We start from the raw sequence: 12500 nt of genomic DNA on the forward strand, positions 1-12500 counted from the left end.
CAGAATCCCCAAAAATTATAATATACACACAAAACAATGTTCCCTCCCTGATCCTCTCATTGAGGCTCCTTACACGTCTAACACCACTCTTGGTTATTTTCCACTTCCTCCACTCTGCTCAAAGCTGCCAAAGCTTCTTTCAAAGCTTCTTCAAGCACACACCTCCACGTTTCCTTACTTTACATATCACAGCCATTTCTTTATTTGGATTGGTCTAAACCTCACATAGACGTATGATTCAATACAGAGTAAAGAGGTCAGAGGGATGCCAGGAGAGTGAGAGAACCCCAAGAGTGCTGTACCTAAGATTTAAGAGCTATTGTTTCTGAGTAATGGGTTCTAAATGTCCTAACCGTTCATCAGCGAGGTTATGATTTGTGGGACTATCTGTTTCTAGTTGTTTGCGCCTGCCAGTGTATGGCAAAGAACCGTAGGGAGGGGGGCTTAGAGAGGGAGGGGATGTTGCTTTGGTTATTTAGATCCTAAATCCTGCTCTTCTATTGAATCTTGCCCTCAGCCAGAGGCGGTTGCAGGAGTTAAAGGAGGTGTACGGTACAGAAGTTAAAGAGGGTGTACTTTACAGGAGTTAAAGAGGGTGTACGTTACAGGAGTTAAAGGAGGTTTACAGTACAGGAGTTAAAGGAGGTGTACAGTACAGGAGTTAAAGGAGGTGTACAGTACAGGAGTTAAAGGAGGTGTACCTTACAGGAGTTAAAGGAGGTGTACGGTACAGGAGTTAAAGGAGGTGTACGGTACAGGGGTTAAAGGAGGTGTACGGTACAGGAGTTAAAGGAGGTGTACATTACAGGAGTTAAAGGAAGTGTATGTTACAGGAGTTAAAGGAGGTGTACCTTACAGGAGTTAAAGGAGGTGTACAGTACAGGAGTTAAAGGAGGTGTACCTTACAGAAGTTAAAGGAGATGTACGGTACAGGAGTTTAAGGAGGTATACCTTACAGGAGTTAAAGGAGGTGTACGTTACAGGAGTTAAAGGAGGTGTACGGTACAGGAGTTAAAGGAGGTGTACAGTACAGGAGTTAAAGGAGGTGTACCTTTCCAAAGCTACCCTTTCCAAGGACTTTGATAAACCGAAAATCCTTAAGGGCCATCCTCTTGATCTCTGGGGCGTCGTGACCTTTAACCTCTCCGTTCTCCTTGCCTTCGCCCCCAGTCTCGCCGCAGCCAACTCCGCCTCCTCCTCCCCCATGGTCGCTCGTTGCCGTGGGAACGGAGGAAGTGAGAGCGACTGGATGCTTCTTGTGTTCGGGGCCGCGGTGGTCAAGGGATAAGGCTTTCCGGATGTTCTCCAACTCCTTCAGGTCTGCTGGGTGGAGACAGGGCAGACAACTCAATACCGGACAAATGAAAATCAATCATGTGAACTCAATCTGCATGTTAACAAATGGTCTCAATTATTTTAGGACTGCAAATCTTTGGAGAAGAAGCAGCTATTAATAAACAATGTTATAATATTAGATTTAGTTTGGTTACCAAAAGGGACATTTTACATGTTTAATCTATACATTAAAACCATCTACCAAATTTAAAACAGACTTTATAATCATGTTATATTTATTTATGAAATGCTTTATCATTTATTGCTTGTTTTTTTAATGCCTTTGTGTGTATGTGTGCATATGCGTGTGAGTGTGTTTGTATGTGTGTGCGTGTGTTACATACCCGGGTCACATGGAGACGTGGGGGCGGACCGGGAGCGGTCCTCTACTGTCTGTGGGCTGATGGGCAGTGGCTGCTGGGAGTCCTGTCCTTGATGAAGCTGTGCAACAGGATCCAAATAACCATCAATAGCACAGCTGAGCTGGAGGGCTGGAAGGGCATGCTTATCCCTTTGGCCTCTGTCATATCCCCCTTCGCAGACCAAACACCCTTTGTTCAGCGAAGATCCCGTGGTATTCATTGAAAGAACAGGGGTGCTAACCCCTGTGTCCTCGCCAGTGTGTGGTGAGCAGTCTGCACAACCTAGCTGTATCAAGGGGGGGAAGTTCACTGGTAGCGGATGAGGTGTTGAATCCCTCCTCCCCAAACACACACACACTGCTCGCTGTGAAAAGCCCTTTAGTGTCTTGAAAAGCGCTATTTAAATTCAAGGAAATATTATAGTTACATTAGGTTTCTTACATTAGCGACATTTTATCTTCGTGATGAGCCAGCCAACACCATAAGCACCAGGCTTTTGACATTTCCTTCATCTTTTCAAACCAAATATTATCGTTGTATATATTGTTTTGTATATGCTTAATCTATGTCACATGTACCAGTTGCCAGCAACCTGTTAGGTGCAATTGGCTAGACCCATAACCAATCAGAGCAATGTAACATGTGACACATCTGCAGCAGCCATCTTGGTTGTTTGTGAAAACACCTTAATTGTGTTAGAAATCGTTCCCTATTCACTCACTCACTATTCCCTATATAGTGTTCATGATATAGTGCACTATATAGGGAACGAACAAACAAGAATTCGGACACTACGCTGAACATTTCTAAACGTCATTTGCGTCAGAAAATGTGCAGGATATTTGTGTGATGCAGAAAGATGCGGCCACATCATGTAAACAAACCAGGCACTCAAGAGGAAAGCTGGAGGTTGTATTGATGTTGAATGTTACATTTCCTTGTTCAAGTTTTTTTTAAATTAATTTTGAATGTTACATTTTCTATGTTAAATCCCAAATAAATTGTTGACATTTCTAAACGAAAGCCGGAAACTCCATCATTAAATGTATTATTTTTCGCGTTTTTTCCGCTTCTTCTCCTCCGGAAAAACACGACCGCATTGCATTGTTGTATACGGGAGTAACATGTAGGGAACATCGTATGTACACTCAAATTTTGGGTATTTTAAGTCCACTGTGCATGAAAATTAATTTTCTATTTTTACCAGAAAGATGCATGAAATTAACCACTGAGTATTCGAACACCACTACAAAATGGCGAGCACCCTATATAGTGCACTATATCCGTGATAGGGAACGATTTCGAACACAGCTCTTAACAGTGCTCCATAGGGTGCACCTCTGTACAGTCATCGTATTAAACCCGCCCCCATATTAGATGAACGACTTTGATTGGCCTGACCCGGGCTGCTATACATCTGGCAGAATGGGAGAGGGAACAGACACATATGCCAGAGCCAATGAAACATGAGCTGGCAGATTGGTCTGGTGACCAGGCTGGGGATATGGGGGAGGGAGGGAAAGTCAGATTCAATCAGTCTGACTGTAATGGACTAATGGAGCCTTTTTCACAGATCTTTCCTTATATGAAAAAACCCAGGTGTTGCTCATTACACTAATTAGGGCTCTGCTTCTTTAATGCACCAGGGCCTAGGTAGACTTACCTTCACTGGTTAAGTCTGCTACCTGTGTGGTGGTACATTAAAGTAGCAGACCCCGAATGAGTCTTATGAGCAACATCTGTGTATTTCTTAAAATGTCACCTCTTTGAAAATGGTCTTTATTGTACTTGGGTTCCATAGACTCTGTTGATCTGATCTTAAATACATTGCACTTTCAATTTTACTTACTAAAAAGCCTTTTTAACTTTCAATTTAATTTTCTATTTTTACCAGAAAGATACATGATCTGATACCAGAGAGAAAGGATAAGGGTTACTAGAATCCGGGTTGGAGTCCTAGAGAAAGTACCAAGTTCCTTTAGGTCGGGTTGGAGTCCCGACGTGGGTACCAGAGAGACTGTTGATCTGATCTTAAATACAATGCACTTTCTATTTTACTCATTTCTTTGAATATGTTTTCTATGGAGTTAGATTCATGCCAAAACCCCGCACACACGCAAAACGTGTTTTGCTCACGCAAAATGATTCACACACACGCTCAGTGTGGTTTGCAAATACAAAACATCATTCACAAACTAAAGCATTTTGCTTCAGAAACAAATACAGTATGTTTTACACAAAGTACAAAAAAAAATCCTTCAAGTACACAAAACAATTCTACAAGTACGGAACACGAAAGCTGCGCGTGGATCGGAATGCATTTGCGCACGGATCGGATTGCATTTGCGTACGGAACAGCAAGGCGGAAAATTAGTGCCAAAAGTCACGTGACAAATAAATGTCCTGTTATTCACACTACACAACAGCAGGTGGCGGTGTTGAGTCAGTTTAAGGCCGCCAGGACGATCTTTTTTCTCCCCAAAATCTTTATTTGATGCCAAAACAGAGTGGCGACACTTCCATTGGACTCACCTGTTGGCCGCTCATTTTGTTCAATTTAATCTCCCAAACTAGCTTTTCTCCGTGTCGTACGATTCCGTGACAAAGATTTTGGGGAGAAAAAAGATCGGCCTGGCGGCCTTAAACTGACTCAACACCGCCACCTGCTGTTGTGTAGTGTGAATAACAGGACATGTATTTGTCACGTGACTTTTGGCACTAATTTTCCGCCTTGCTGTTCCATACGCAAATGCAATCCGATCCGTGCGCAAATGCATTCCGATCCACGCGCAGCTTTCGTGTTCCGTACTTGTAGAATTGTTTTGTGTACTTAAAGGATTTCTTTTTGTACTTTGTGTAAAACATACTGTATTTGTTTCTGAAGCAAAATGCTTTAGTTTGTGAATGATGTTTTGTATTTGCAAACCACACTGAGCGTGTGTGTGAATCATTTTTCGTGAGTAAAACACGTTTTGTGTGCGTGTGAATCGTTATGTGTGAGCAAAACACATTTTGCGTGTGTGCGGGGTTTTGGCATGAATCTAACTCCATAGTTTTCTTTTACTTATCTATTATTTTATTTTATGACAATGTTTATATGTGAAGCACTTTGAGTCTGCCTTGTGTATGAAAAGTGCTAGATAAATAAAGTTGCCTAGCCTTGCCTTGCCTATCATTGATGTTTACTTAAAGACATGTAAATAATTAAAGCCTTTGTTTCTTATTAGCTAGTCTATGGGTTTTGGATTATTGGAGGTGGTGTTGTATGAATTTTCAAATCAATAGGAATAATTAGAATGTGAATCAGTTAGTTTCTATTGAAAAGATCTTGTTGACCGGTTTTCCAGTCTGCAGCCTGATGCCCCGCAGTAGATATGCTTTCTCTTAAGTTAGGGTGCAAAGCCCATATTGAACCATACATTATAACTAGTTTTAAACTAAAGCTTTGTCAATGTTTGATTGTACCACAGAGACGCCAGGTTTATCTTAACTACTCTGGTGTGTAGTGGACGCCAACTGTGTAATAAGCTTGTGTCTTTGAACATTTTAAGCAAATGCGTTGTCATGGACAACGCATTGCAGCCAGGAACATCCTCCTCTCCTCATCCTTCTCCATCCTACCTCCCCAAATGAGGCGCCATGGCAACCTGACAAACTCTATTTGACGTGAGACTTTGCTCCTAGTAAGGACTAGGTGCGGTTCAAGTTGAAACTCATGTCTACGTTGGGAGTAATCTATCACCTTAGTTAGAAATGTAGTACAAACTAGGCTACGTTTGACTTAGGCATCGCTGGTGCAACTCAGTGCTTAAGTCAAACTTTGACCTCTTGACCTCACCTTTTTCCGTCGAGCGGCACTACTGGAGATCTTGTCTGGGGTCACCCCAAGGTCAGAGAGCACTTTGGCGATGCCCCTGGCGTCCACGCCGCAGTTGGGCGCAACGTTGCTCTCACAGCGCCTGTGTACGTTCACTTTACATACTGACACACACAAACCGACGCACACACACGAACACACACACATTCATACACACACACACACACACACACACACACACACACACACACACACACACACACACACACACACACACATACGCAGATAAAAACACACATAGACACACAATCAAACGCGCATATAGAAACACAAACACAACCACACACACATGCAAACACACACATACACACACACACACGCACACGCACACACACACACACACACACACACACACACACACACACACACACACACACACATCCAGACACAAAAACAAACAAAGACATAAGCAAAGACACACATACACACCAACATGCACACAAGTGGACGTGATAACACAGCAACAAAATATAGGACTCAAATAAAGTTGTGTTTATATGTGTAAATTGGCATGCGTCTAAACACAGTGTTTGATATCTTCTAAAAAGAAAGCAAAACAATTTATGTATCCATCTATCTAAATGGAGTTCTGTAGCATGCCACTGGTAATATTCATCGTAATCCCCCCCCCCCCCCCTCCCGGGCTACTCCAGACAAGGTGATGGGAATCCTGTCTATTGTTAGGTTGCAGAGAATGCTACATAACGCTGGTGCACCATGTTGCCACGCAGGAGATCTTCTTCCCTGAATCTGTGTGGTGATGGCTGGTTTAACCTGTGCACACTGTGAATTCCCCACTGGCCCAACAGGTGTGCAGCCTCACCAAGCCCCAGAGTCCAATCAGTCTGCCTTTTGCCAGGTGAGGCTTCATAATCCAGCCATCATCCACACACACTCCACCACAAACAGGTGTGGTCCTACCTTTACACTGGAGGCCCTGTCGCAGCAGACCCCAGAGCAGAGAGCCACAGTGATCGCAGAAGGTGAGCACCTTGAAGTTGTGGATGCTGAACTTGTGGGGCATGTTCACACTGAACCTCTGGGAACCAACGGGCTGAGGCAGAGGAGGAGGAGGAAGAAGAGGTGACACACAACTCCACCACCAAACAGAAACAACACACATCGTTTGAATTAAATCGATCCATCTTATGACCCATGACCTTATCTTTATTCATGTTCCTACGTAGAGGGAAATTCTGATTGCCATGACTCCATACATGCAATTTGACCTTGAATGCTAATCCTATATACTTAACCACCAGGGGCGGAGCTATGGGCGGGGCAGCCGCCCCTGGGCCCGGGCCCTTTGCTGTTTCACAGGGGGCCCTTCCCATGGTCAATGGGCCACCCCCCCCCAACAACGAGCGAGAGAATAATACATTTTGTATACTGGTGGTACTCGAGTCGCTGGGCATAAACGACATTTAAGTTAATGAAGTTGTTGTTATGCTTGTCGAGACTTACATACCCTTGATTTTAAGTATACTATTATATCATGGTGGTAGTCAAAATGTAGAGAAAAAAAAAAGTGAGATTAAATCCCTGAAACAATATTGAAAATAAATAAATTTGTGATTTTTTTTGTTAATCTATGTTGTTGCTTTACGTATATTAATCAAATAAATTCATGATTGATACCCAAATGCTTGATGGGTACCATATCTGCTCCTTGAACGTCATCTGACGACAACAGTAGCAAACAGACTAGGCTGCTCAAAAATACTGGATGCACATCTACATACTTGAGCTAAATGCTGCCCCACCTATGCCCAGTTATTATAGCTACATAGCACATATTGCATGATACATGACTGGGATTTGTTGATAAATATTTCCCAGCAAATGTATTTATTCTGTGTTCATTTCTTGTATTTCAGCATAAAAAAAGCTGCTACAGAACGGGCAGTGTTTCCTAAATAACAGTCGTTACATAACAAAGGCACTAGTCCCAAACCCAAACCGCTAACTTTCCCATTAGGCGCCCCTGGAACACTGTCCCCTTGACGATGTGGCCTGAGGCAAGGTTAGGTGTGCCGTGAATATGTTGTGCGATTTAATACATATTCCTCATCCTGGCACATCGTAGGTTACAGCGACACCGGGGAGCAAGGGGAGAAAAAAATAACTTGGGCCCCCACTGTGTTGAAATACCAAAGCGCCTGCAAAAATGGATGTGTGTGTATTCGTATTGTCGTTATTGTATTGTACGTGGAATGGCCCACCCCAAAGTCATGGCTGAATGGTGTCATTGCAGCAACCATCTCTGAAATAAGGTCACGGTTTAAGTTTAAAGTTTGCAAAAGTTTGAAAAGTAGCCTGTGTGCCCTTAATTCTGGGTTGAGATCATTGGGGAGACTAAAATAAACATAAAGGTGGAGAAGCACTGCTCTAGAGGCTGGATGTTAGGAGGCGTTGCTGAAGACTATAGTAAACATAAAGGTGGAGGTGAGGAGGTGGTGCTCTCGTACCTCCTCCTCAGTGACCTCCTGTTTCTTCATCCCAGCGCACTTGGTGATGATCAGCTCATGGCAGCGCTTATGGACCACGCACGTGCACACTGAAGAAGAGAGAACACACACACACACACACACACACACACACACACACACACACACACACACACACACACACACACACACACACACACACACACACACACACACACACACACCCACACACACACACACACACACACACACACACACACAAAACACACACACAGGGCAATGATCAGGTAAAGGTGACATCATGACTCAGTGTAGGGGATGCATTGGTTCAGACATCAGTGTAGACACAAAAGGTCTGGTGCAGAGCAGAAAGAGGCCTTACCTTGACACTGGTAGCCCTGCTTTCCGATGACTCCCCTGGAGAGAGACCAAAGGTGTGCGTGGGCGAGTGTGAAAAAAGAGAAAGACAAAATGAAAGTGAGTACAGGACATCGAAGGGTTTTATTAAGGATCACAGAGCTGTTCTTTGTACTTCATTCTAACATCCCTGTGAACATTTTACTCAGGGAGAGTGTGTATGTGTGTGTTAGATTGTGTGCTTGTGTGTGTGCATGCGTGTGTGCTAGTGTGTGAGTGTGTGTTTGTGTGTCACATAAGTGTATGTCCTTTCCATTCCACCGTTGTCCTTTCCACTTCAGAGTAGCAATACGTCCTGCATGTTTCCTAAAGCGGCGTGTCCGCAGTGGGGTGGCAGTAGGTCAGGCAGCAGAGCGGGTTGACTAGTAACCGGAAGGTTTCTAGTTCGATACAAGGCTCGAGTGTCGAGGTGTCCCTGAGCAAAACGCCTCACCCTGACTGCTCCTGACGAGCTGGCTGTCGCCTTGCATGGTTAACCCCGTGCAGTGTGTGAATGTGTGAATGAATGGTTATAAGTCGCTTTGGATCAGCCAAATCCCCTCAATGTAAATGTAAATGTAAAATTCTGTTCAGGGTGTGTGAGTGTTGTGGTGCCCACCAGATGAAGTCCCTGCAGTGGGAGCAGTAGGTGGGCTGGCGGAGGTAGGTGGCCATGAACTTGTGTCCGTTGACCTGGTGGACCCTCCGCCGCACGGCCCCCTGTCTTTTCCTGGGCCGCATGCGCTCCCGGAACACACGCTCCTCATTCTCACTGGAGACTGCCGCCGCTGGAACACACACACACACACACACACACACACACACACACACACACACACACACACACACACACACACACACACACACACACACACACACACACACACACACACAAAGACACACACGTTTAATTGCAAAATGGTACCCAGATATTGGATTATCCGTTAAACACAACGTTGATGACAAAAACAACAAAGGTAAGACATAATTGTTTTTTCTTGATTGTCTTTAGCCTCTAGTTCAGCAAATGTATTCGTTTTTGTATCAAATCATGTGAAAAAGATTGCTTTTACCGGCGTGCATATGCATTTGAAATAAATGACTATTTTTGTAACATTCTTCTTATTTTGCCATTAATTAAGGTGAACATTATCATCATTAATGTGTAACATTGATTGCTTCTCTATCCGGCCACTAGATGGTGCTGTTATGTCATTGTTTTGAGGACTTTTTGGCGAGCATGCAGGTGTTTTAACAGCAGTCAGAGTTAACACACTGAGTGCTCTGAGTGCACTTTGAGTTCCCAGAAGAACAGAGATTTTAATTAAAGATGTCAAGTGATAATTACATCCATGGGAAATAAGATGAGGATGTGAGAGGGAGGAAGCAGGCCACGCCTAGAAAAAGGGACATATATTATGAATCAAAAAGTTGAGATAAAAATTAAAGAGAGAGTGAGTGGACTTTGTGTAAAAGAGGAAAGAGTTCAGGAAGTCATGACACACACACAACCAGAAACGGGAAGGAATGGCCATGGGAACATCAGATTTGTTTGCCACTAGGGATCATCTCCAAGGTTATTGATGATTAAGCCTTTTCGCACAGTGACTAAATGAAATGATGCTGACTTGTCCTTGAATAACCAACAGGCGTTCCGAAACCCTCTCGCAGGCAGCTTTAATACAAGCTGGACAAGCTGGATGCTTCCTTTATTTGTATTTAAACTAATGAGCCAGTAATTTTTACTTGAAAACGCACACACACACACACACACACACACACACACACACACACACACACACACACACACACACACACACACACACACACACACACACACACACACACACACACACACACACACACAGGCTAAGGTTGGAGTAATGACATCTTAGAACAGCAACATTTCCACAATAACTCTGCCCGCCCCCAAAAATACTAACCCTCACACTGTTGCTAGGCAGAAGCCATCAGTTGCTAGGCAATGGTGATGGGATAAAGAAAGTGTCTGGAAGGGTAAGACTGAGGACAGACTTAGCATGACAAGGTAGGGAGTTTGCTGTGTGTGCAGCGTGTGTGGATATGTGTGCAATGCCGTTTGACTGTGTGTATACATAAGTATGTGTGTGTGTGTGTGTGTGTGTGTGTGCGTGTGTGTGTGTGTGTGTGCATGTACAAATGAATGTGTCTAAACATAAGTGTGTGTGTGTGTGTGAGAGAGAAAATGTGTGTGCGTTTCTGCGGGTGTGCACGTGCACATGTTAGTGTATGTGCACGGCATGAAGGAAAGTGTGTTAATCTGTGCATGGGATGTGCGACATCGCAACGCCTTGTGGTTTTCTGATGCTCAGCTGACTCTGTATGAATGACTGATTTTGAGCCCAACCCGGCTCACGTCCATTAAGTCTGAGAGCTGTGGTGGGTGGACGGGGATGGGGACATGTGATGATGATGTTGATGGGATTGGTATGAATCAGAGCAACACTAACACTGACACTGCAAACGCAATGAATGGCCAGGTTTAACATCTTCATCCCAAGGCCAGTTTCTGGAAATAACATACCGAAAGTAAATAGTTTATCTCCACAACGTCAATGGCTATAATATGTAATCTTGGTACCACAAGAGAGTTAACACCTGTGAGATTGTTGCGCAGGTGAAATAAATGATATGGATACTACTTGGTTAGGTCGAATAAAGCTAGAACACAGCATGAGTGGAGGATTTTATTTCTGCTTGAAATAAATGTCATGTTTTAGACGGAATACTACCTAGTGCATTTCCACTGCATCAGTTAGCAGCCCTTTAATATAATCGGGCCAGAGCACAACATCTGATGAGAACCTGAGTCACAATTTGATGCCAATAAATAGTAGAGGTTGTTTTGGAAATCAAATGCAAACCAATGCAAATTTGACGATATAAACCTTGATGAAAAACACACAGGTAGATATCTTGAAATCCTAATGTATAATTGTGACACTTTACCCTTCTACTGAACGACGAAGAACCTTTGTTCTGATTGAAGGCAATTTACCAATTTCCTTTATAACCATCTCATAGGTACTATACATTAATTGTAAATACCATGTTTAAAATGATGCCCAGATATCTGATTATTCGTTGATGGTGATTTTATGCGTTCAAACACAACTTTGATGACAAAAACAACAAAAGTATGACATAATTGTTGTTCTTGATTGCCTTCGGCCTCTAGTTCAGCAAGTTAGGGTTGGGGTTAGGGTTAGGGGTTAGGGTTATTAGTTTTGTGTGTATCAAATCAGGTGAAAAATATCAATTTTGCTGTGCATATGCATTTGCACAGTTATGAAATACTAACTATTTTTGTTACATTCCTCTTATTTTTTTGGAGGTTGGAATTGTCTATTTTATCAAACAATGGTAATGATAAACTAAAAGTTGAGAATATAATCTTTCTAGGGGTGGCACACATTCTCATGTGGTTAAATGCCTTAAAATGTCTTTGCAATTTGGGGTGAGAGGGTTTTCCCTACAACGGGCCATTTTGGTATAAAGAGGTTAAATGACCACAGCGAGTGTATGAAGTGTTGGCTTTTTACTAGATTGTTTATGTGTTGCAGGATCAGCCATGGAAATACAGTCCTACAAGTACATTAAGTATAAATCATAGAATGTGTTTGTGTGTGTGTGCGTGTGTGTATTTGTGTGAATGTGTGTGTTTGTGTGTGCATGCGTGCATCTGTGTGCTAATGGGTAGAGGGCAGTTCTCAGCCCATACAATTACAAAATAAAATGCATTAAACTGATGACAATATGAAGGACTATCAATAGCTCTCCTCATCATTATGTATGCACAGGCACCCCTGCACGTACAGCTGCACAAGCACATTCAGGAACACGGCCACACTTTTTGAAATGAAACGATGTTTCATCCAAAACATTCTGTCCTCATGTGATCCTTCCTTTGCTCTCCTAGTGCCCTCATCTTCCATTGCCTTTGATTGTGTCTTTATCTCTCTCTCTCTTCCTGTATCTCTCTCTCTCTATCCCTCACTCTCTTCCTGTATCTCTGTCTCTCTATCCCTCTCTCTTTTCCTGTCT

At 43.2% G+C, this 12500-nt stretch overlaps 1 protein-coding gene across 3 annotated transcripts in view; it reads right to left on the minus strand.

The window, feature by feature from the left end:
- The window catches only part of LOC130405243 (protein kinase C epsilon type-like), a 78394-nt gene that overhangs the window by 31873 nt on the left and 34021 nt on the right, over nt 1-12500 (minus strand). For 2 of the 3 annotated variants that reach the window (XM_056610295.1, XM_056610296.1), the window contains 7 exons: nt 9037-9205; nt 8404-8438; nt 8043-8131; nt 6496-6628; nt 5536-5678; nt 1680-1776; nt 1052-1323 (listed from right to left, as the gene is read on the minus strand). In XM_056610295.1, the coding sequence (XP_056466270.1) occupies nt 1052-1323; nt 1680-1776; nt 5536-5678; nt 6496-6628; nt 8043-8131; nt 8404-8438; nt 9037-9205 (938 nt within the window). The remainder of the gene's footprint in view (nt 1-1051; nt 1324-1679; nt 1777-5535; nt 5679-6495; nt 6629-8042; nt 8132-8403; nt 8439-9036; nt 9206-12500) is intronic. The other variant, XM_056610297.1, reaches the window with a different exon arrangement.

Source organism: Gadus chalcogrammus, chromosome 15, assembly GCF_026213295.1.
Source record: "Gadus chalcogrammus isolate NIFS_2021 chromosome 15, NIFS_Gcha_1.0, whole genome shotgun sequence".
NCBI classification, from domain to species: domain Eukaryota; kingdom Metazoa; phylum Chordata; class Actinopteri; order Gadiformes; family Gadidae; genus Gadus; species Gadus chalcogrammus.